General features: G+C 40.8%; 2 protein-coding genes across 2 annotated transcripts in view; both read right to left on the reverse strand.

Moving 5' to 3' along the window:
- The window catches only part of LOC137616323 (uncharacterized), a 225,748-nt gene that overhangs the window by 142,224 nt on the left and 58,524 nt on the right, over positions 1-25,000 (reverse strand). The window lies entirely within an intron of this gene.
- Positions 1-25,000, reverse strand: part of LOC137616727 (alpha-soluble NSF attachment protein-like) — a 33,485-nt gene that overhangs the window by 2,400 nt on the left and 6,085 nt on the right. The window contains exons 2-4 of the mRNA XM_068346731.1: positions 23,114-23,220; positions 21,271-21,429; positions 20,873-21,046 (exon numbers count right to left, since the gene is read on the reverse strand). Of these exons, the coding sequence (XP_068202832.1) occupies positions 20,873-21,046; positions 21,271-21,429; positions 23,114-23,220 (440 nt within the window). The remainder of the gene's footprint in view (positions 1-20,872; positions 21,047-21,270; positions 21,430-23,113; positions 23,221-25,000) is intronic.

Below are 25,000 nucleotides of genomic sequence, written 5' to 3' on the forward strand. Positions count from 1 at the left end.
TATCCGCCCATCATAGGAAGTGTAGGCTTATGGCACCTGTCCAGTACTTGGTACTTGGTGGATGAAGGAATCTTTCTCTACTGAATGAGAGATGCAGTCTGGAATGAAATACCTGATGCCGGATGGCTGATGGATAGCTATTCATTCCAATATCCTCCTCCTCTGTGGGAGACCTATTATTGTACTTACAGATAGGAACTAATAAGAAGTGGTCTTAAATGTAACTTGCCAGGATCAATGTCAGACTCAGCACATGATGGTATGAAAGCTTTATCCCTAGGTAAGTGGAAGGAAAGAAGTAGAAGAGCCAGTCATTCGATCATTCCTTCAGACTTACATCGAATACATTATCATTATTATTATTATTATTATTATTATTACTAGCCAAGCTACAACCCTAGTTGAAAAAGTACGATGCTATAAGCCCAAGGGCTTCAACAGGGAAAAATAGCCTAGTGATGAAATGAAATAAGGAAATAAATAAACAATATAAGAAGTAATGAAAAATTAAAATAAAATATTTTTAAAAACATTACCGACATTAAAACAGATAATTCATATACAGTGAACCCTCGCTACTTCGCGGTTCGACAATCGCGGATTCACCACTTCGCGGGGTTTTTCCATAACCCATATATATATACATATCGCGGATTTTCCGGAAAATTCGAAAATACCGCGAAATCTGAAGACCCCCAAATACGATATTTTGTTACCTGTAATTCCATTAATACTGTAATTAGTAATATCTGCTCTTACTGAATGTTCATTGCATTACATATGATATATAATTCAGCACAGAAAGAAATAAAACACGAAAAGAGAATGTGATCATACGATAATTCAGTACGTAGTAAAATTAAATCGAACATGAAACGCAAATCAGATGCAGTCATACCATATTAGAATGGTGTGTACTGTAATGGATGTGCTTCTTTTCCATGAATCTTTTGTATGTATACGTACGTAGTACAGTACTGCATCCAATAATATTCTTTGTTGCAAAAATCACATTTCGAATAAGCGTACGAGAGAGAGAGAGAGAGAGAGAGAGAGAGAGAGAGAGAGAGAGAGAGAGAGAGAGAGAGAGAGAGAGAGAGAGAGAGAGAGAGGCGTAAAATAGCGTACGTAAATTTTTATTATTACTGTATTGTTATTATTATTATTATTGTTGTTGTTGTTAATAAAATTATTATTGTTATTATTATTATCATTATTATTATTATTATTACTGTACAGTATTATTATCATTATTTATTATTATTACGGTATTGTACTTAATCTACGTACGTTCAGTATGCGCGGGGCATCTTCTATGAGTAACCAACGCATCATAGTACTGTAAGACGGGTTGTGATTGGTTCAAGCGCTGATAGATGACGAATCAGAACTCAAGTTTTGTTATCTAGCCTGTGATTGGTGTTTTGCCCGCATCTTCTACCCGCAGCATCAAAGTTCTCGCGGGGCTGGATCGTTCACTTTCTCTTACCGCGTATCGCTGAGTAGACGTTCTTAAGTTTGTGAAGTTTAATCTGTGCTGTGTGCGACCTTTTTAAGTTGAACTTTTTGTTACAGTACTGTACGTAAATCCTACTGTAATGGCTCCCAAGCGTTCTGCTTCTCTTAAGGCTGGTAGTGAGCCTAAACGCCACCGAAGGATGATGACGATAGCTGAGAAGGTTACGCTTCTCGACATGTTAAAAGATGGTAGAAGTTACGCGGCCGCTGGCCGCCATTTTGGCATCAACGAATCCACCGTTCGCTATATCAAAAAGGACGAGGCGAACATTAGAAAGACGGCTGCAATCACCTTTAGCAGATCAGCGAAGCGAGTCGTTACAACGCGTAATAAAACGATCGTACGCATGGAAGGTGCTTTAGCTGTGTGGATTGCCGACTGCCGGAAGAAGAACATAGCGTTGGATACGAACACCATCCAAACAAAGGCTTTGAGTTTATATGAGAATTTTGCTGCAAAGGAACCTAAAGACGACGACGGCAACCATGCTGAAGATGATGATGATGCAGATGATCCTCAACCAGGGACATCCACTGATTCCCAGCCTCAGAAACGTTTTTCCGCAAGCAAAGGATGGTTCGCGAAGTTTCAGAAACGCTTCGCCCTGAAAAGCGTTTCCCTGCATGGGGAGTCTGCTTCCGCTGACACTGCCGCTGCTGAAACTTACGTGAACCAGACGTTCAAGAATATTATCGCCGAAGGTGGATACAAGCCGGAACAAGTCTTTAATATGGATGAGACTGGCTTGTTTTGGAAGAGAATGCCGTCGCGAACTTTCCTGTTCAAAGAGGAAGCCAAAGCCTCTGGCTTTAAGGCATTCAAGGATCGCGTTACCCTCGTGATGTGTGGCAATGCTGCTGGATTTTTGTTAAAGCCGGGGCTTATTTATAAGTCAAAAAATCCTCGCGCTTTGAAAAATAAAAATAAGAATCTCCTTCCCGTGTACTGGATGCATAATCAAAAAGCATGGATTACGAAGATGCTGACCTCCAACTGGTTCCACCAGTGTTTTATCCCGCAAGTCAGCAAATATCTCGTAGAGAAGGGCTTGCCATTCAAGATCCTTCTCCTTATGGATAACGCTGGTGGACACGCAACTGACCTGTCGCATGAGGGCATTCAGGTTGAGTTCCTGCCACCCAACACCACGTCATTAATTCAACCGATGGACCAGGGGGTTATCAGGGCGTTCAAGGCCCTCTACACGAAGAATACCTTGGCGGACCTCGTTGCGTGTGTGGATGCTGCCCAAGATGACGAGGATGAAGATTTCAACTTGAAGGCGTACTGGCGGCAGTACACCATAGCCACGTGCCTGCAGAATATTCAGAAGGCACTTCAAGAGATGAAACCTGCAACCGTGAATGCGAGCTGGAAGAAGTTGTGGCCCGATATTGTTTACGACGACAAGGGATTTACTCCGTCGGAAATCCAACACTCTGCAATACGGAAATCTGTGCAGTTGGCTGCCATAATTGGAGGTGACGGGTTTGGCGACATGACGACTGAAGACGTCGACGAGTTGTTGGACTGCCATTCCCAGCCCCTAACTGACGCAGACCTCGAAGACCTGACAAAATCGGCAAGTGAGGAAGAGTGTGATACCCAGGAAGAGACCCAAGAAAATGTCGAAGAAACGGGCTTAACATTAGAACGGCTTGCCAAGTTCTGCAACCATATCAAGGAGGCGAAAGAAATGTTACAAGAGTGGGACGAGGATATGGTTCGCTCGATGCAATTCTCTAACAAGGTCGATGACATCATGACTCCCTACAGGATGCTCTTGGATCGAAAAAAGAAGCAGCGGCAACAACTTCCGATCACAATGTTCTTCCAGCCTCGCAAAAAAGAGCCAGTTCCTCCTGCTAGTACGCCTTCGGAAGAAATTGAAGAAGTTTCCCAGGAAGAAGTTGAAGAGGTGTCCCAGGAAAAGACACCTCCGTCTGAAGAGACGTAAAATACTATCATTGACTGCACAGTAGAACACATCATCAGCTTCATCATCATCATTTCTACTGTGCAGCAAATTCATCGCCATCACCATTCAAGTTTTTCTTCAACTTCTTTCGTGGTGAGTACAGTAACAATCTTTATTTTTTACTTTAATATTCTTACTGCCTGTTTTATAGTTTAGTAATGTACGTACTGTATGCATTAAGTTAAAGGGAAGGTTTTAAAAGTCTACATGTTGTAACCTATCATATTTTTTTTGTTTAAAATTTACATTTACGTACGTAAAACAATCTCTCTCTCTCTCTCTCTCTCTCTCTCTCTCTCTCTCTCTCTCTCTCTCTCTCTCTCTCTCTCTCTCTCTCTCTCTCTCTCTCTCGTAAATTGTTTTCCTGCTTTGCTACGTACAATACTGTATAATTTATATTTGTAAGGTAACATATTTTGTAAATGCTTTTACTGTAAATACTGTATGTACTGTATCATTATTTATCACTATCATCATGCGCGTTAAATGCCTTGTTTGTTCTGAGCGTGGTTGTTTACTGAGCGTACACGCCGTCGTTTCAGGCGGCGTCATAAAGAAAAAGATTTCATTTGGAAGTCCAAAGAAAAATACGTAAACTAAAACATTGGTAATAAAAAAATCAACATACAGTACTGTATAATCAATATAATCGATGCAAAAACTAACCTATACATATATGTGTACACTAAATGAGTTTGTTTCTTCATTATGATCAGAGATGAACGTAAACAAAACATTGGTTGGCATTTTTTATCGTGCTTTTTAGGTGTTTAGGAAACGCATGATATAAAATCGCCTTTAATATTTGTGCCTGTTTTAGTTTAGGGTGCTGTAGTACATGCATTAAGTGTTCTGTACATTAAAGGGTGGTTTGTTAACAGTACTACGTACAAGGGAAGGTTTTAAAAGTCCGAATATACATGTTAAATAAATAGGTAAATATGATGTCACTACTTCGCGGATTTTCACCTATCGCGCCCGCGTCTGGAACCTATCTACCGCGATAAACGAGGGTTCACTGTACAACTATAAAATGACTCATGTCAGCCTGTTTAACATAAAAACACTTGCTGCAACTTTGAACTTTTGTAGTTCTACTGATTCAACTACCCAATTAGGAAGATAATTCCACAACTTGGTCACAGCTGGAATAAAACTTCTACAGTACTGTGTAGTATTGAGTCTCATGATGGAGAAGGCCTGACTATGAGAATTAACTGCACACCTAGTATTACGAACAGGATGGAACTGTTCAGGAAGATCTGAATGTAAAGGATGGTCAGAATTATATAAATTATAATGCAACATGCATAATGAACTAATTGAACTACCATGCCAAAGATTAATATCAAGATCAGGAATAAGAAATTTGATAGAAGTAAGTTCCTGTCCAACAAGTTTAAGATGAGAATCAGCAGCTGAAGACCAGACAGGAACAATACTCGAAATAAGGTAGAATGAAAATTAAAACACTTCTTCAGAATAGATTGATCACCAAAAACCTTGAAAGACTTTCTCAATAAGCCAAACTTTTTTGCGATTGAAGACACAGACCTAATGTGTTTCTCAAAAGTAAATTTTCTGTCGAGAATCACACCTAAAATTTTAGAAGAGCCATACAAAGTTAAAGAAACATTATTAATGCTGAGATCCTGATGCTGAGGAGCCGCTGCCCTTGACCTACTTAAAATCATACTTAGGAGTTTTGTTAGGATTCAACTTCATACCCCATAATTTGCACCATGCATTAATTCTAGCTAGATCTCTAAGGGATTCAGCAACCCCAGATCTATATTTAGGAGATGGAAATGATGAAAAGAGAGTAGCATCATCTGCATATGCAATAAGCTTGTTTTCTAGGCCAAACCACATGTTATGTGTATATAAGATGAAAAGTAATAGGCCCAGAACACTACCCTGTGGAACACCTGATATCACATTCCTATACTCACTATGGTGCCCATCAACAACTCCTCTTTGATATCTATTACTTAAAAATTCAATAATAATGCTCAGAAACAACCCACCAACTCCCAACTGTTTGAGTTTGAAAACAAGGGCCTCAAGACTAACACGTTCAAAGGCAGCACTAAAATCAAGGCCAATCATACAAATTTCCTGACCACAATCAAAGGGATTTCTGTATAGCATTGGAGAATGTAGAAAGGTCCTCACATGCTCCCAATCCTTTACAAAAACCAAATTGCAAACTAAGGAACAGATGATTACCTTCAGCAAACCTATCAAGATGTTTAGCTAAAAGACGTTCAAACACTTTAGATAATATTGGAGTTTTGGAAATTGGGCAGTAATCAGTTGGACTTGAGCTACCACAAACACATTTACATAGTGGAGTAACATTACCAATTCTCCAACAGGTGCTAAAAGCTCCTCTTCTTGCTAACTTGTCAGAGATATGATGCATCCTGTCCCATAAGGGAGCTGGGGTAGATATTAACTACAGAGTTCCCACCACAAATCCAAAAACAAAAATGCTAATGCACTCTGGGTGTACATTACTACCTTAGGAAGGCTGAAGGCTGTCGGCATATCCCAACTCCAACACATGTCCGACTGCAGATTCTTCAGAGTCTAAGTTGGAATAATACCCGGTTTCTTGTGCTCTACATTGGGGTGATACTTCAACTCCCTCAAAGGTTGAGGGATTTACTTTAAAAAGTCACACAGGTAGAATGAAACAGTGGTAGAATGAAACAGTGTTGTTACACCTCTTTCTGGGTTCTGTTAATGCTAAATAATCACTGATACACCTGTAAGAGACGTCAGGCCATTCCAGAAGCTACTACCAGAGAAGTACCATTAGACACAAGACTACCCCGGTAGTCTAAGGGAAATTTTCTAGAAGTGCTGAAAGATCGGGAATCATTCCAAAAGTGTCCATCGGGAGCAACCAAAGTAAAAAAATGTTTGATCAGCTGACGAATAGGCCGAAAAGATAGACTTTAGACTTCCAGGAGATGCCAGGGGTGGTAGAAGAGTCTCAAACACAACTATTGGGTCTCGGATGGGGAAACGATACACCGGGAGTGGATGGACTTGGACTTCCAGGAGATCCCATGGGTGTTAGAAGAGCCTCAAACGCTACTATTTGGTCTCGGATGGGGAAACAATACACCAGGAGCTTCCTCTTAGCTGTGTAACCAATAAGATGGTTCCCAGAAATTCCCACAGATGTAAGGAACACTCTGAGATTAAGACCTGCCCCTGGCTGAATTTTCAATGGCACTGTTACACTGCCCAGAAGTGCTGAAAGATCGGGAATCATTCCAAAAGTGTCCATCGGGAGCAACCAAAGTAAAAAAATGTTTGATCAGCTGACGAATAGGCCGAAAAGATAGACTTTAGACTTCCAGGAGATGCCAGGGGTGGTAGAAGAGTCTCAAACACAACTATTGGGTCTCGGATGGGGAAACGATACACCGGGAGTGGATGGACTTGGACTTCCAGGAGATCCCATGGGTGTTAGAAGAGCCTCAAACGCTACTATTTGGTCTCGGATGGGGAAACAATACACCAGGAGCTTCCTCTTAGCTGTGTAACCAATAAGATGGTTCCCAGAAATTCCCACAGATGTAAGGAACACTCTGAGATTAAGACCTGCCCCTGGCTGAATTTTCAATGGCACTGTTACACTGCCCAGATGTGCAGCTGCTTTGTCAACTGCTTGCATTTCCAGGACGAAGAGCAGAAGTTCACTAATATCCTTGACAAACACACAGAACACAAACAGTCTGGGAAGTAGAAGAAAAAAGCAATGTTAATAAAGTATTCTGCCAAAATCTAGAGAGCTGGAGAAAATGTTCCTTCTCCCCAACAGCTGAAATTGATGTAATATGTCAGTGAGCAAGCAGGAAAAAGGTCTGGTTGCTTGCCCGCTACTGGACCAGAAACTACCGGCCAGTTGTTGTCACGTCATTGAATTTTTCAACGGCTATATTCAAGCTCGCACTGTTACCATTTTCCTATGTAAGGGACAAAAGTTTGTATATGTGTGGGAACAAACACTAATATTCTTGGGTAGTGCTATAGTATCTGTACCATGGTCTTCCCCTGTCTTGGGGCAGAGTTCTCTTGCTTGAGGTTAAATTTGGGCATGCTATTCTATCGTTTCTCTTCCTCTTTTTTGTGAATTTTTAAGTCTAAAAGTGATACCTCGGTACTCGACCATAATCCGTTCGGGATCAGTGATCGACCACAGATTTGTTCGAGTACCGAAACCTTTTTTCCCATAAGAAATAATGGTATTTATTTTAATACATTCCTACGCATTCCAAAATGCCCAAAATATTAATAAAATGTGTACCTAAACAACAATAATTATTTAAATGTGTACGAAATTGGTCGGAAAACTATATAAAACAATTTTAAACCATTTACTGTACCTTTGAGCAGCGGTTCGATGGCATACAGGAATGGATGTGGAGAGGATGGAAGGGAGAGGTTACTGCTTGGAAGGGGAGTCCCCTTCCATGAAGGGTAGTTCTCCTTCAGGGGTTTTTTCTCTCTCCAGTAAAAGGTCGGGCAGATCTCCTTCAGGGGTTTTTTCTCTTCTGTCTCTCTTCTTTGGAGGGGAATCAGGCTGGGATGTAGCAGTTCTCTTTTCTCTTATGAAAAACATGTCCGCTGCTTCTTTCTCTTCTGCACTATTCTTCCAAAGTGAGACAACATTACCATTACAGATTTTCACTGCCCGGTTTGCTACTGCTGTTTCTGGGTGATATTTTTCCACAAAAGCCTGCAACTCTCCCCACTTCGAACACGTCATTTATCACTGAACTCGGAACCTCCTCTCTTACATCCTCATCTTCTGAGGATTCCAGCTCCCCCAATCAAATCCTGCTGCTGCTGTTGTTGCAGGTGCAACAATTCTTCAATGGTCAACTCGGTAGAGTGGCTATCAACGAGTTCATCAATGTCTTTCCTGTTGACCTCAAGCCCCATACTCCTGCCCATGCCAACAATTTCATCAACGACAACAGTGTCCTCAGAAATAACAGTAGCAGTGCTTGAACCAGCCTCTGATTGGAAATCCTCAAATTCCCTCTCTGTTACACATGATGGTCACAGCTTTTGCCAGGCAGAGTTTAATGTCCTATAGGTCACACCACACCAAGCTTGGTCAATCATGTTCACACAGTTGAGGATGCTGAGGTGATCCTTCCAGAATTCCTTTAAGATCAACTGTGTATCACTAGTCACCTCAAAACACTTTCGGAAAAGGGCCTTGGTATACAGTTTTTTAAAGTTTGAAATGACCTGTTGGTCCATGGGCTGGAGTATGGGAGTAGTATTGGGGGGGCAGGAATTTAATCTTGATAAAACTGTACTCTTCTTTAAAGTCTTCCTCTAGACCTGGAGGGTGTGCAGGAGCATTGTCCATCACCAGAAGACAGTTCAATGGCACATACCTTTTCAAGATATTGTTTCTTTTGAAGACACGGGGGTTGTCCGAATGGTACACTAACAAGGGTTTAATCTTGCAATCGCCACTAACATTGGTGCACAGCAGCAACGTCAGTCTATCTTTCATTGGCTTGTGACCTGGCATCTTCGTCTCGTCCTTGGTAATGTAAGTATTGGCCGGCATGCTCTTCCAAAATAACCTAGTCCCATCGCAATTGAAGACTTGCTGCGGGATAAAATTTTGTTCCTTAATGTATATGTCAAATTCGCCACCGTATTTTTCAACCACCGCTTGATCCGAACTGGCTGCCTCCCCACGCCTAGTCACACAGTGAATACCAATTCTGTTCCGGAATTTCTCGAACCAGCCCCTGCTTGCTTTAAAAGTAAATGAATCACTTTCACTAGTACTGGCACTTTTCTTCACCAATTCTTCATAAATATGAAGAGCTTTCTCGCAAATGAAAGCTTCACTTATACTTTGCCCGGCCAACTGCTTTTTTTTTAATAAATATAAGGAGCAACTTTTCCATTTCCTCAATTACTTGTGGCCTTTGCTTACTAATTGCTGTCACTCCCTGTGCAACATTAGCTTCCTTTATAACTTCTTTATTTTTTAAAAGGGTCGAAATGGTCGACTTCGCCATGCCATACTGTAAGGCTAGGTCAGACACTTGTACACCATTCTCTTATTTTGCAATAATTTCCTTCAACAACTCGATCGTTGTTCTCACTGTTTTCTTCTTATTCTTCCCCTTATCACTAACTTTCTTGGGGCCCATTATTATCGGCAAAAAATGGCAATAAAGCGCACTAAATCACAATAAATTCTCAACACGTGTTGTTGGACTGACGATCTCTCTTGAAATGATGCTACCCGACTAGGCGAGAGTAGCCGAGATGGCCGCGCATCTCACTCGGCCACGCGTTTGGCTGTGTTCGAGTTCCGATTTTTTGTTCGAATACCGCAGCAAAAATTACTCAAATTTTTTGGTCGAACACCGATTTGTTCGAATTTAGAGTCGTTCGACTACCGAGGTATCACTGTATATGAAAGATCAATTTTAATGTTGTTACTGTTCTTAAAAGATTTTATTTTAATGGTTCATTACTTCTCCTATAGTTTACTTATGCCCTTCTTTCCTTTTCCTCACTGGGTTATTTTTCCTTATTAGAGCCCTTGGGCTTTCAACATTCTTCTTTTCCAACTAGGGTTATATCTTAGCTAATAATAATTATAATAATAATGATGATAATAATAATAATAATAATAACTATAATAAAAATAATAATTGGGCTTCAACAGACTTCATATCTGATTCAGTCAGTGGCAGATTGCAAACAGTTATGGTCCTCAGCACATCATCTACAGGGATGACTGCAGATGATCGCCCGAGAGTGATGTCATCATGGCCAGGACTTCACATTGCTTTATATGTGTGTTAGGAAACTTGTTAAAGACTGTAATATTAGTGATGTATCATGATAGAGTACACTATATAAATATGTATGAACATAAGCTCAGTAATTTCAGAAGGGGGTATACATGGCGGCAATGTCGGGGAGTCACATGACTCTTGGTGCCCACTCACAGATGATAGGAGTGGGATGTGTTTGGATGGCTGGACTGATGGAGAGGGTTTTATTCAGACTTAATATGAATTTATTGCTGAAGCTGACATTTTCAGTGATTTTAGTTTACATCCCAATGCCGATGAATGTGATTTTATTGAACTATTCATAGATGAATACGTAATAAACGTCCTGTATAATGAGACAAACCGTTATAATAAGAAAAGTGTAAACGAATGCGAGTCCAACACAACAATGAGAAGATGAAGCCTATTGTATAAACAAAACTTTAGAGTTTTTCACTCTACTCAAAACTCATATGATATACTGTATAGTGTTGGTGACCATTGGTCAACAGACATTTATCCACACACACCTGTTTACAAAATGTTTGAGGAGTAATAGATACTAGATATTTATTGGTCTTTGTGTGTTGTTGGTGATGATGAAAAGCAAGCGTGGAGTAACGATATTTATTAGTTTCTGTGTAGTTAGTGATGATGAAAGGCTGCCGTATGGTGCTGATATTTATGGGTTTCTGCGTGTTGTTGGCGATTATGAAAGGCCAGCGTATGGTGACGATATTTATTAGTTTCTGCGTGTTGTTGGTGATGATGAAAGGTCAGCGTAGGGTGACGATATTTATTAGTTTCTGCGTGTTGTTGGCGGTGATGAAAGGCCAGCGTATGGTGACTATTTTTATTAGTTTCTGCGTGTTGTTGTGGTGATGATGAAAGGTCAGCGTATGGTGACTATATTTATTAGTTTCTGCGTGTTGTCGGTGATGATGAAAGTCCAGCGAAGGGAGACGATATTTATTAGTTTCTGCGTGTTGTTGGTGGTGATGAAAGGCCAGCGTATGGTGACTATATTTATTAGTTTCTGCGTGTTGTCGGTGATGATGAAAGTCCAGCGAAGGGAGACGATATTTATTAGTTTCTGCGTGTTGTTGGTGACGATGAAAGGTCAGCGTATGGTGACGATATTTATTGGTTTCTGCGTGTTGTTAGTGATGATGAAAAGCCGGCATAAAGCAACAATATTTTTTAGTTTCTGTGTGTTGTTGGCAATTATGAAAGGCCAGCGTATGGTGAATTTAATCATAAGTTTCTGCGTGTTGTTGGTGATGATGAAAGGCCTGCGTATGGTGACGATATTTATTGGGTTCTGTGTGTGGTTGATGATGATGAAAAGCCAGTGTAAAGTAACAATATTTATTGGCTTCTGCATGTTGTTGGTGATTATGAAAGGCTAGCGTAGGGTAACGATATTTATTAGTTTCTGCGTGTTGTTGTTGATGATGATAAAAGGCCAGCATATAGTGATGATATTTATTGGCTTCTGCATGTTGTTGGTGATGATGAAAGGCCAGCGTAAGGTAACGATATTTATTAGTTTCTGCGTGTTGTTGTTGATGATGATGAAAGGCCAGCATGTGGTGACTATATTTATTGGTTTATGCGTGGTCTTGGTGATGATGAAAAGCCGGCGTAAAGCGACAATATTTATTGGTTTCTGCGTGTTGTTGGCAATTATGAAAGGTCAGCGTAAAGTAACAATATCTATTGGTTTCTTCGTGTTGTTGGTGATGATGAAAGGCCGGCGTATGGTGACGATATTTATTGGTTTGTGTATTGTTGGTGATGATGAAAGGCCAGCATATGGTGACAGTATTTATTGGTTTCTGCATGTTGTTGGTGATGATAAAAGGCCAGCACATGGTGATGATATCTATTGGTTTTTGCATGTTGGTGGTGAAGATGAAAGGCCAGTGTATGGTGACGATGTTTACTGGTTTCTGCGTGTTGTTGTTGGTGATGAAAGGCCAGCATATAGTGACGATATTTTTTGGCTTCTGCATGTTGTTAGTGATGATGAAAGGCCAGCGTATGGCGACGATATTTACTGGTTTCTGCGTGTTGTTGTTGGTGATGAAAGGCTGGCGTATGGTGATGATATTTATTGGTTTCTACATGTTGTTGTTGATGATGAAAGGCCAGCATATAGTGACGATATTTTTTGGCTTCTGCATGTTGTTAGTGATGATGAAAGGCCAGCGTATGGCGACGATATTTACTGGTTTCTGCGTGTTGTTGTTGGTGATGAAAGGCTGGCGTATGGTGATGATATTTATTGGTTTCTACATGTTGTTGTTGGTGATGAAAGGCCAGCATATAGTGACGATATTTATTGGCTTCTGCGTGTTGTTGGTGATGATGAAAGGCCAGCGTATGGCGACGATATTTATTAGTTTCTGCGTGTTGTTGTTGGTGATGAAAGGCCAGCATATAGTGACGATATTTATTGGCTTCTGCATGTTATTGGTGATGATGAAAGGCCAGCGTATGGCGACGATATTTACTGGTTTCTGCGTGTTGTTGTTGGTGATGAAAGGCCAGCATATAGTGACGATATTTATTGGCTTCTGCATGTTATTGGTGATGATGAAAGGCCAGCGTATGGCGACGATATTTACTGGTTTCTGTGTGTTGGTGATGAAAGGCCAGCATATAGTGACGATATTTATTGGCTTCTGCATGTTATTGGTGATGATGAAAGGCCAGCGTATGGCGACGATATTTACTGGTTTCTGCGTGTTGTTGTTGGTGATGAAAGGCCAGCATATAGTGACGATATTTATTGGCTTCTGCATGTTGTTGGTGATGATGAAAGGCCAGCGTATGGCGACGATATTTACTGGTTTCTGCGTGTTGTTGTTGGTGATGAAAGGCCAGCATATAGTGACGATATTTATTGGCTTCTGCATGTTGTTGGTGATGATGAAAGGCCAGCGTATGGCGACGATATTTACTGGTTTCTGCGTGTTGTTGTTGGTGATGAAAGGCCAGCATATAGTGACGATATTTATTGGCTTCTGCATGTTGTTGGTGATGATGAAAGGCCAGCGTATGGCGACGATATTTACTGGTTTCTGCGTGTTGTTGTTGGTGATGAAAGGCCAGCATATAGTGACGATATTTATTGGCTTCTGCATGTTGTTGGTGATGATGAAAGGCCCGCGTATGGCGACGATATTTACTGGTTTCTGCGTGTTGTTGTTGGTGATGAAAGGCCAGCATATAGTGACGATATTTATTGGCTTCTGCATGTTGTTGGTGATGATGAAAGGCAAGCGTATGGCGACGATATTTACTGGTTTCTGCGTGTTGTTGTTGGTGATGAAAGGCCAGCATATAGTGACGATATTTATTGGCTTCTGCATGTTGTTGGTGATGATGAAAGGCCAGCGTATGGCGACGATATTTACTGGTTTCTGCGTGTTGTTGTTGGTGATGAAAGGCCAGCATATAGTGACGATATTTATTGGCTTCTGCATGTTGTTGGTGATGATGAAAGGCCAGCGTATGGCGACGATATTTACTGGTTTCTGCGTGTTGTTGTTGGTGATGAAAGGCCAGCATATAGTGACGATATTTATTGGCTTCTGCATGTTGTTGGTGATGATGAAAGGCCAGCGTATGGCGACGATATTTACTGGTTTCTGCGTGTTGTTGTTGGTGATGAAAGGCCAGCATATAGTGACGATATTTATTGGCTTCTGCATGTTGTTGGTGATGATGAAAGGCCAGCGTATGGCGACGATATTTACTGGTTTCTGCGTGTTGTTGTTGGTGATGAAAGGCCAGCATATAGTGACGATATTTATTGGCTTCTGCATGTTGTTGGTGATGATGAAAGGCCAGCGTATGGCGACGATATTTACTGGTTTCTGCGTGTTGTTGTTGGTGATGAAAGGCCAGCATATAGTGACGATATTTATTGGCTTCTGCATGTTGTTGGTGATGATGAAAGGCCAGCGTATGGCGACGATATTTACTGGTTTCTGCGTGTTGTTGTTGGTGATGAAAGGCCAGCATATAGTGACGATATTTATTGGCTTCTGCATGTTGTTGGTGATGATGAAAGGCCAGCGTATGGCGACGATATTTACTGGTTTCTGTGTGTTGTTGTTGGTGATGAAAGGCCAGCATATAGTGACGATATTTATTGGCTTCTGCATGTTGTTGGTGATGATGAAAGGCCAGCGTATGGCGACGATATTTACTGGTTTCTGTGTGTTGTTGTTGGTGATGAAAGGCCAGCATATAGTGACGATATTTATTGGCTTCTGCATGTTGTTGGTGATGATGAAAGGCCAGCGTATGGCGACGATATTTACTGGTTTCTGCGTGTTGTTGTTGGTGATGAAAGGCCAGCATATAGTGACGATATTTATTGGCTTCTGCATGTTGTTGGTGATGATGAAAGGCCAGCGTATGGCGACGATATTTACTGGTTTCTGCGTGTTGTTGTTGGTGATGAAAGGCCAGCATATAGTGACGATATTTATTGGCTTCTGCATGTTGTTGGTGATGATGAAAGGCCAGCGTATGGCGACGATATTTACTGGTTTCTGCGTGTTGTTGTTGGTGATGAAAGGCCAGCATATAGTGACGATATTTATTGGCTTCTGCATGTTGTTGGTGATGATGAAAGGCCAGCGTATGGCGACGATATTTACTAGTTTCTGCGTGTTGTTGTTGGTGATGAAAGGCCAGCATATAGTGACGATATTTATTGGCTTCTGCATGTTGTTGGTGATGATGAAAGGCCAGCGTATGGCGACGATATTTATTAGTTTCTGCGTGTTGTTGTTGGTGATGAAAGGCCAGCATATAGTGACGATATTTATTGGCTTCTGCATGTTGTTGGTGATGATGAAAGGCCAGCGTATGGCGACGATATTTACTGGTTTCTGCGTGTTGTTGTTGGTGATGAAAGGCCAGCATATAGTGACGATATTTATTGGCTTCTGCATGTTGTTGGTGATGATGAAAGGCCAGCGTATGGCGACGATATTTACTGGTTTCTGCGTGTTGTTGTTGGTGATGAAAGGCCAGCATATAGTGACGATATTTATTGGCTTCTGCATGTTGTTGGTGATGATGAAAGGCCAGCGTATGGCGACGATATTTACTAGTTTCTGCGTGTTGTTGTTGGTGATGAAAGGCCAGCATATAGTGACGATATTTATTGGCTTCTGCATGTTGTTGGTGATGATGAAAGGCCAGCGTATGGCGACGATATTTATTAGTTTCTGCGTGTTGTTGTTGGTGATGAAAGGCCAGCATATAGTGACGATATTTATTGGCTTCTGCATGTTGTTGGTGATGATGAAAGGCCAGCGTATGGCGACGATATTTATTGGTTTCTGCGTGTTGTTGTTGGTGATGAAAGGCCAGCATATAGTGACGATATTTATTGGCTTCTGCATGTTGTTGGTGATGATGAAAGGCCAGCGTATGGCGACGATATTTATTGGTTTCTGCGTGTTGTTGTTGGTGATGAAAGGCCAGCATATAGTGACGATATTTATTGGCTTCTGCATGTTGTTGGTGATGATGAAAGGCCAGCGTATGGCGACGATATTTACTGGTTTCTGCGTGTTGTTGTTGGTGATGAAAGGCCAGCATATAGTGACGATATTTATTGGCTTCTGCATGTTGTTGGTGATGATGAAAGGCCAGCGTATGGCGACGATATTTACTGGTTTCTGCGTGTTGTTGTTGGTGATGAAAGGCCAGCATATAGTGACGATATTTATTGGCTTCTGCATGTTGTTGGTGATGATGAAAGGCCAGCGTATGGCGACGATATTTACTGGTTTCTGCGTGTTGTTGTTGGTGATGAAAGGCCAGCATATAGTGACGATATTTTTTGGCTTCTGCATGTTGTTGGTGATGATGAAAGGCCAGCGTATGGCGACGATATTTACTGGTTTCTGCGCATATAGTGACGATATTTTTTGGCTTCTGCATGTTGTTAGTGATGATGAAAGGCCAGCGTATGGCGACGATATTTACTGGTTTCTGCGTGTTGTTGTTGGTGATGAAAGGCTGGCGTATGGTGATGATATTTATTGGTTTCTACATGTTGTTGTTGATGATGAAAGGCCAGCATATAGTGACGATATTTTTTGGCTTCTGCATGTTGTTAGTGATGATGAAAGGCCAGCGTATGGCGACGATATTTACTGGTTTCTGCGTGTTGTTGTTGGTGATGAAAGGCTGGCGTATGGTGATGATATTTATTGGTTTCTACATGTTGTTGTTGGTGATGAAAGGCCAGCATATAGTGACGATATTTATTGGCTTCTGCGTGTTGTTGGTGATGATGAAAGGCCAGCGTATGGCGACGATATTTATTAGTTTCTGCGTGTTGTTGTTGGTGATGAAAGGCCAGCATATAGTGACGATATTTATTGGCTTCTGCATGTTGTTGGTGATGATGAAAGGCCAGCGTATGGCGACGATATTTACTGGTTTCTGTGTGTTGTTGTTGGTGATGAAAGGCCAGCATATAGTGACGATATTTATTGGCTTCTGCATGTTGTTGGTGATGATGAAAGGCAAGCGTATGGCGACGATATTTACTGGTTTCTGCGTGTTGTTGTTGGTGATGAAAGGCCAGCATATAGTGACGATATTTATTGGCTTCTGCATGTTATTGGTGATGATGAAAGGCCAGCGTATGGCGACGATATTTACTGGTTTCTGTGTGTTGTTGATGAAAGGCCAGCATATAGTGACGATATTTATTGGCTTCTGCATGTTGTTGGTGATGATGAAAGGCCAGCGTATGGCGACGATATTTACTGGTTTCTGCGTGTTGTTGTTGGTGATGAAAGGCCAGCATATAGTGACGATATTTATTGGCTTCTGCATGTTGTTGGTGATGATGAAAGGACAGCGTATGGCGACGATATTTACTGGTTTCTGCGTGTTGTTGTTGGTGATGAAAGGCCAGCATATAGTGACGATATTTATTGGCTTCTGCATGTTGTTGGTGATGATGAAAGGCCAGCATGTGGTGACTATATTTATTGGTTTATGCGTGGTCTTGGTGATGATGAAAAGCCGGCGTAAAGCGACAATATTTATTGGTTTCTGCGTGTTGTTGGCAATTATGAAAGGTCAGCGTAAAGTAACAATATCTATTGGTTTCTTCGTGTTGTTGGTGATGATGAAAGGCCGGCGTATGGTGACGATATTTATTGGTTTGTGTATTGTTGGTGATGATGAAAGGCCAGCATATGGTGACAGTATTTATTGGTTTCTGCATGTTGTTGGTGATGATAAAAGGCCAGCACATGGTGATGATATCTATTGGTTTTTGCATGTTGGTGGTGAAGATGAAAGGCCAGTGTATGGTGACGATGTTTACTGGTTTCTGCGTGTTGTTGTTGGTGATGAAAGGCCAGCATATAGTGACGATATTTTTTGGCTTCTGCATGTTGTTAGTGATGATGAAAGGCCAGCGTATGGCGACGATATTTACTGGTTTCTGCGTGTTGTTGTTGGTGATGAAAGGCTGGCGTATGGTGATGATATTTATTGGTTTCTACATGTTGTTGTTGATGATGAAAGGCCAGCATATAGTGACGATATTTTTTGGCTTCTGCATGTTGTTAGTGATGATGAAAGGCCAGCGTATGGCGACGATATTTACTGGTTTCTGCGTGTTGTTGTTGGTGATGAAAGGCTGGCGTATGGTGATGATATTTATTGGTTTCTACATGTTGTTGTTGGTGATGAAAGGCCAGCATATAGTGACGATATTTATTGGCTTCTGCGTGTTGTTGGTGATGATGAAAGGCCAGCGTATGGCGACGATATTTATTAGTTTCTGCGTGTTGTTGTTGGTGATGAAAGGCCAGCATATAGTGACGATATTTATTGGCTTCTGCATGTTGTTGGTGATGATGAAAGGCCAGCGTATGGCGACGATATTTACTGGTTTCTGTGTGTTGTTGTTGGTGATGAAAGGCCAGCATATAGTGACGATATTTATTGGCTTCTGCATGTTGTTGGTGATGATGAAAGGCAAGCGTATGGCGACGATATTTACTGGTTTCTGCGTGTTGTTGTTGGTGATGAAAGGCCAGCATATAGTGACGATATTTATTGGCTTCTGCATGTTATTGGTGATGATGAAAGGCCAGCGTATGGCGACGATATTTACTGGTTTCTGTGTGTTGTTGATGAAAGGCCAGCATATAGTGACGATATTTATTGGCTTCTGCATGTTGTTGGTGATGATGAAAGGCCAGCGTATGGCGACGATATTTACTGGTTTCTGCGTGTTGTTGTTGGTGATGAAAGGCCAGCATATAGTGACGATATTTATTGGCTTCTGCATGTTGTTGGTGATGATGAAAGGCCAGCGTATGGCGACGATATTTACTGGTTTCTGCGTGTTGTTGTTGGTGATGAAAGGCCAGCATATAGTGACGATATTTATTGGCTTCTGCATGTTGTTGGTGATGATGAAAGGCCAGCGTATGGTGACGATATTTACTGGTTTCTGCGTGTTGTTGTTGGTGATGAAAGGCCAGCATATAGTGACGATATTTATTGGCTTCTGCATGTTGTTGGTGATGATGAAAGGCCAGCGTATGGCGACGATATTTACTGGTGTCTGCGTGTTGTTGTTGGTGATGAAAGGCTGGCGTATGGCGATGATATTTATTGGTTTCTGCATGTTGTTGTTGGTGATGAAAGGCCAGCATATAGTGACGATATTTATTGGCTTCTGCATGTTGTTGGTGATGATGAAAGGCCAGCGTATGGTGACGATATTTACTGGTTTCTGCGTGTTGTTGTTGGTGATGAAAGGCCAGCATATAGTGACGATATTTATTGGCTTCTGCATGTTGTTGGTGATGATGAAAGGCCAGCGTATGGCGACGATATTTACTGGTTTCTGCGTGTTGTTGGTGATGAAAGGCCAGCATATAGTGACGATATTTATTGGCTTCTGCATGTTGTTGGTGATGATGAAAGGCCAGCGTATGGCGACGATATTTACTGGTTTCTGCGTGTTGTTGTTGGTGATGAAAGGCCAGCATATAGTGACGATATTTATTGGCTTCTGCATGTTGTTGGTGATGATGAAAGGCCAGCGTATGGCGACGATATTTACTGGTTTCTGTGTGTTGTTGTTGGTGATGAAAGGCCAGCATATAGTGATGATATTTATTGGCTTCTGTGTGTTGTTGGTGATGATGAAAGGCCAGCGTATGGCGACGATATTTACTGGTTTCTGTGTGTTGTTGTTGGTGATGAAAGGCCAGCATATAGTGATGATATTTATTGGCTTCTGCATGTTATTGGTGATGATGAAAGGCCAGCGTATGGTGACGATATTTACTGGTTTCTGCGTGTTGTTGTTGGTGATGAAAGGCCAGCATATAGTGACGATATTTATTGGCTTCTGCATGTTATTGGTGATGATGAAAGGCCAGCGTATGGTGCCGATATTTACTGGTTTCTGCATGTTATTGGTGATGATGAAAGGCCAGCGTATGGTAACGATATTTACTGGTTTCTGCGTGTTATTGTTGGTGATGAAAGGCCAGCATATAGTGACGATATTTATTGGCTTCTGCATGTTGTTGGTGATGATGAAAGGCTGGCGTATGGTGACAATATTTATTAGTTTTTGCATGTTAAATGTGTTGAAAGGCTGGCGTATAATTAAGATATTTATTGGTTACTGCATGTTATTGGTGATGATGTAAGGTTGGCATATGGTGACGATATTTATTAGTTTTTGCATGGTATTTGTGTTGAAAGACTGGCGTATAGTGACAATATTTATTGGTTTCTGCATGATGTTCTTGATGATGAAAGCCCGGCGTATGGTGACTATATTTATTAGTTTTCCATGTAATTGGTATTGAAAGGCCGGCCCATAGTGACGATATTTATTGGTTTCTGCATGTTATTGGTGATGATGTAAGACCAGCGTATGGTCACAATATCTATTGATTTCTGTTATCAATAATGATGAAAAGCAGGCGTATGGTGACAAGTTATAAAAATTCCTTGTATTGATTTTTAATTGTTATTACAAACTGTACGCTATATTTTGTTCCATAATTAGAAACATAAATCAGATATATATTAACACATAGGAAATATGAAATTTATATATATAGATCTCATACTGGAAATTTATCAGAAATGACCGACACTACACAGCTGATGGACAATATCCTTCATTTGTGTATCCCGCTGGGTATGGAGTATGGTCTTATTTGATATCCCATTGGAAAGTACTCAAATTTACAGTATTATTATATAATAGCCTGTTAATTTCACATGATATTTTTTAATCTTTATATTCTTCGACTATCTGTGTTCCTGGGAAGTTCAGTTCTTTTCCACTAGGGGATGTCATTTTTAGATGTACTCCGCATTGTAAGGGTTGGAATGAAAAAAAAAAAAAAAAAACGCAATGTACTAAAGGCACAATGAGTGAACTGCAACATGGCAAGGGATTACTGCAAATGAAAAAAAAAAACTTAATTGCCTTACCTTCAATAGTTTGCATTCACGAGAATCTTGGAAAGCTGGGTACATTTCTTCATACTTCTCAACAGCAATTCTAGAATTAGTCAAATCTACACAGAGATGGCACAGTGCAGCTCGAAACATATATTCCTTTGCACTATACTTAAGTAACGAACTCTCGAGTGAGCTGGTTGCAACCTAAAACAACAAAAATATGTTATATAAGTATGAATACATCTTTTTAAATTACTCATGCCTAAAAAACAAAGCTGGACAATGTTAAAATTAGTGTAATTTCTTTCCATCTACAATGGTGTACTTTCATTTCCTATAAACTATAGTTTTAAACATCCCTCCAAACAAAAAATTTACAAGGCAATGTTTTCCAAGGATATAATATTGAGCCGTTTTCCTTTACTAACCTGTTCATATATCTGAATAGCTTTTTCATAGTTTTCCATCTGAGCAGCGAACATCGCAACCTTAAGTTGGCACTTGTTTGCAGAGGAATTGCTTTCTTCACCACGGAAATAATCTGAAGCTTGTTCAAAGTGTTGAATAGCCTTTTCCATATCAGCAACCTGTGAATGAATAAAAAGTCACAATGTACGTCTCAATAGTAAGATACACAACAAACATTTAAAAAATGATGTTGTATTTGTACTTATCCTGCTATCATTACAATTAGTTTAAAAAGACAAATATGTAACATTTCTGGATTCTAATAACATTTCATCCCTAATCCTCTATTCTTTACCATTCCTTTTACTGCCCCCAACACTTTACACCCTTCATTCACTCTCTGATGCACATCTGCATCTGCTCCACCATTTGCAGCAACAACAGACTCTTAAGTACTTCAACTGATCTATTTCCTCAAGTAACTCTCAATTCAACATGACATTCAATCTAGCACCACACTCCCTACACAGCATCTCATAACCTTACTCTTAAATACATTAACTCTCAACTTCCTTCTCTCCCACACTTCCAAACTCTGTCACTAATCAACATAGCTTCTCCTCCCAGTCTGTAACTAATACAATATCACCCACCAACAATAACTGATTCACCGGCCCCCGTCACGATAACTCTCATCTATCAGTTTCAATTCTCAACCAAGTACTCATGTATTTATCTCTCTTACAACTTAATGAACAACCATGGTAACATCAAACATCCCCGTTTCAGGCCCACTCTCACTAGAAACCACTCACTCACTTCATTTCCTATCCTAACACATACTTTACTGTCTAAGTATAAACTCTTCACTGCTTGCAATAACCTTCCACCAATTCCATATAACCTCATCACATTCCACATCACCTCCCTATCAACTTTATAACAAGCTCTCTTCAGATCCATAAATGCAATATGTACCCTCCTTACATTTTTGCAAATTATTTCTCGCTTATCTACCTAATTATACAAATCTGATCCATGCATCCCTTACCTCTTCTACCCTGTACTTCTAAGATTGCATCCTCTACTTTATCCTTAACCCTATTAATTAACTATCTACCATAAACTTTTCCAACTGCACTCCACAAATTAATATCCCTGGAGTTACAACACTCATGCATATCTCCCTTACCTTTGCATAGCAGAATAATACACACACACACTATCGGCTGGTACTATTGACAACATAAAACGGATATTAAACAATCTCACCAACCATTAAAGTACAGTCACACCCCCTTCCTTTAACATCTCAGCCCACACACCATCCATACCAGGTGCTTTTCCTACTCTCATTCCATCTAGTGCCCTCCTCACTTCCTCTCTTGTAATCTCTCTCATTCTACTCTCCCATCACTGGCACCTCACCACCTGCAACAGCAATATCTGCCTCCCTATTATCCTCAACATTCAGCAACCTCTCAAAATATTCAGCCTATCTTTTCCTTCCCTCTTTTTTTTTCAACAACTTTCCATTTTCATCTTTCAATGTTTCCTCTCTCCTCAATATACCCTTCCTTACTCTTTTCACTTCTTTCCAAAACTACTACTTATTCTCTTAATGCGAACGACCCAATCCCTGACCCCACCTCCAGTCAGCTGCCCTCTTTGCCTCTATCTTCAATACATAAAATCTAAAATCATGCTCTTTGCTCATTTATAGACTTTTACAAATGATTGTGGACTGAGGTGGCACCACAGCTAGTGAAGTATGTTGCTAAATCATCAGCAAACAGAGAGCTCTTAACAGGAGGAAATATTTATCAAAACTGCTAATAATGACAATGGCAAAACATGTCTTACCTCTGTTTCATAGATTTCTGCAATACCCTGGTGATGCTTGGCAGCCATGGTAAATTTGCCCATATCAGTGTAGATTTCAATGGCCTTTAGTAAACTGTTCACAGACTCTGCAACCAAACAAATTTCATATTTATCAAGTCAAATACATAAAATGCATTAAACGGAAATTGCTTAAAACAAATCATATAAGAATTAACATTAGAAATTTTAGAATAACGAGCAAGACAGAGTTATGTACATAAGTTGTCATCAATATTTTTCCTCAAATTTATTGTCTTAAATGAGATTCCCTTTCACTGTTTAGCTCAAATATGACAAATTCGTAGATAATTTGTATTTTTCTTAACTATACAAACCTTAGCTATTTATTAGGGGTTATACTTTCGGCGGAGCTGAAATGACGAGCCATTAAAATTTAGCGAGGATTGAATACCCACACCGCTAGTTAGCGGGGGGTGGGGGGGAGTATGCTACCACTCCCGCTCACACACCTGTGATTTAGTTTACTTTGCTTGGAGGTAGGACTTCAAGGGGGATTGGGCTGGTGGGCAAGTTTGTATAAATACCTAAGGTTTGTATAGTTAGGAAAAATACAAATTATTTACGAATTTGTCATTTGTTCCGTAACTGGAATACAAACCACGCTATTTATTAGGGGTGACTCACCCATTAGGAAGGGTGGACGTCCCTGCCAATCTGGCTTTTGGCTTTACCCGGGGGTCCTTATCCGAGTATATTAGAACTCAAAAATAAGGAGTCCCTGCCCTCGCTAAAACCTTGCTATGCAAGGTCCGCGGACTACGCAAGCTGTGTGTTGAGACATGCAGAAGTTTGACTGTCTAGGTAAAGTTATTCAGAGTCTATTGTAGGAAAAAACTGATGTAACCAAGACTTTCCCAATACCACCTCGCCAGGATATGGGGACGCAACAGTATTAGCTTAATACTAGGTACACAAGGAACATGGTTTACCTGCAGTGGTTTGAGGTCAGCTTATGCAGAGAACCCAAGATGCTGCTTTCCCCACGAGAGGGTAGGACGAAGGAAAGAATAAGAGCCAGTCAAATCTTTTCATTCACGCAGACTAAAACCGGGTAACAGTACCCTCAACCTTCTGCTACTTGTCCAATAAGGAGCTTGAGGTATTACAACCAGCTCTTGTGCAGCCACCATCGGACCGATTGAGATCGTACCGAGTTCCTGTGGGTCACGTCTTGCAGGAGAAAGGTTGTGAAAGTCACCTAGAGCATTCACATCCTTTCTTGTTAAACCTGCGTCACAGAGTAATCTGCTTAGAAGGACCAGGGGCATAGCTATGCCCCTGACATCGTGAGTCGTCATGTTGAGATGATGTTTTGGTGATCCTCCTTTAGTCTCTCCCAGTGCTGATGACAAGAGAAGGGACCCAGGTAGGCTGCTTTCGTTCTCTTAAGGTAGAGTCTCATACCTTACCATGGGTACAGTAACGTATGATCTGGATCGTCCGTTACCGAGTGGAGACCTGTATAGGATCCGTCACCTCTGGAGACTGTGTCTGGAGACATACTCGGGGACGAAACTGATCATTGCCTTTCGCCCTTCTCATTAATGGGCGATGTCGAAAGAGAGACCATGAAGTTTCTTGACTCGTATGGCTGCTGTCAGAGTGTATAGGAACATTGTCTTCTTAAACCAGGTGAAAATTTGTTGCCTGGTGAAGTGGAACATAAGGAAGTCTCTTCAAAGACCGAAGAATTTGAACCATGTTCTGAAAGGGTCTCAATTCCGACTGGAGAAAGGCAAGTTGTAAGTCCGTATGAGTTAGGAAAGATCTAGCGATGAGAGGATATCCCTTCCTTTCAGTTTGAAGGTGAAGGATCAAGGTTGAGTGATCATCTTTACCTGTTGA

The sequence above is a fragment of the Palaemon carinicauda genome, chromosome 22 (genome assembly GCF_036898095.1).
Source record: "Palaemon carinicauda isolate YSFRI2023 chromosome 22, ASM3689809v2, whole genome shotgun sequence".
Classification (NCBI taxonomy): domain Eukaryota; kingdom Metazoa; phylum Arthropoda; class Malacostraca; order Decapoda; family Palaemonidae; genus Palaemon; species Palaemon carinicauda.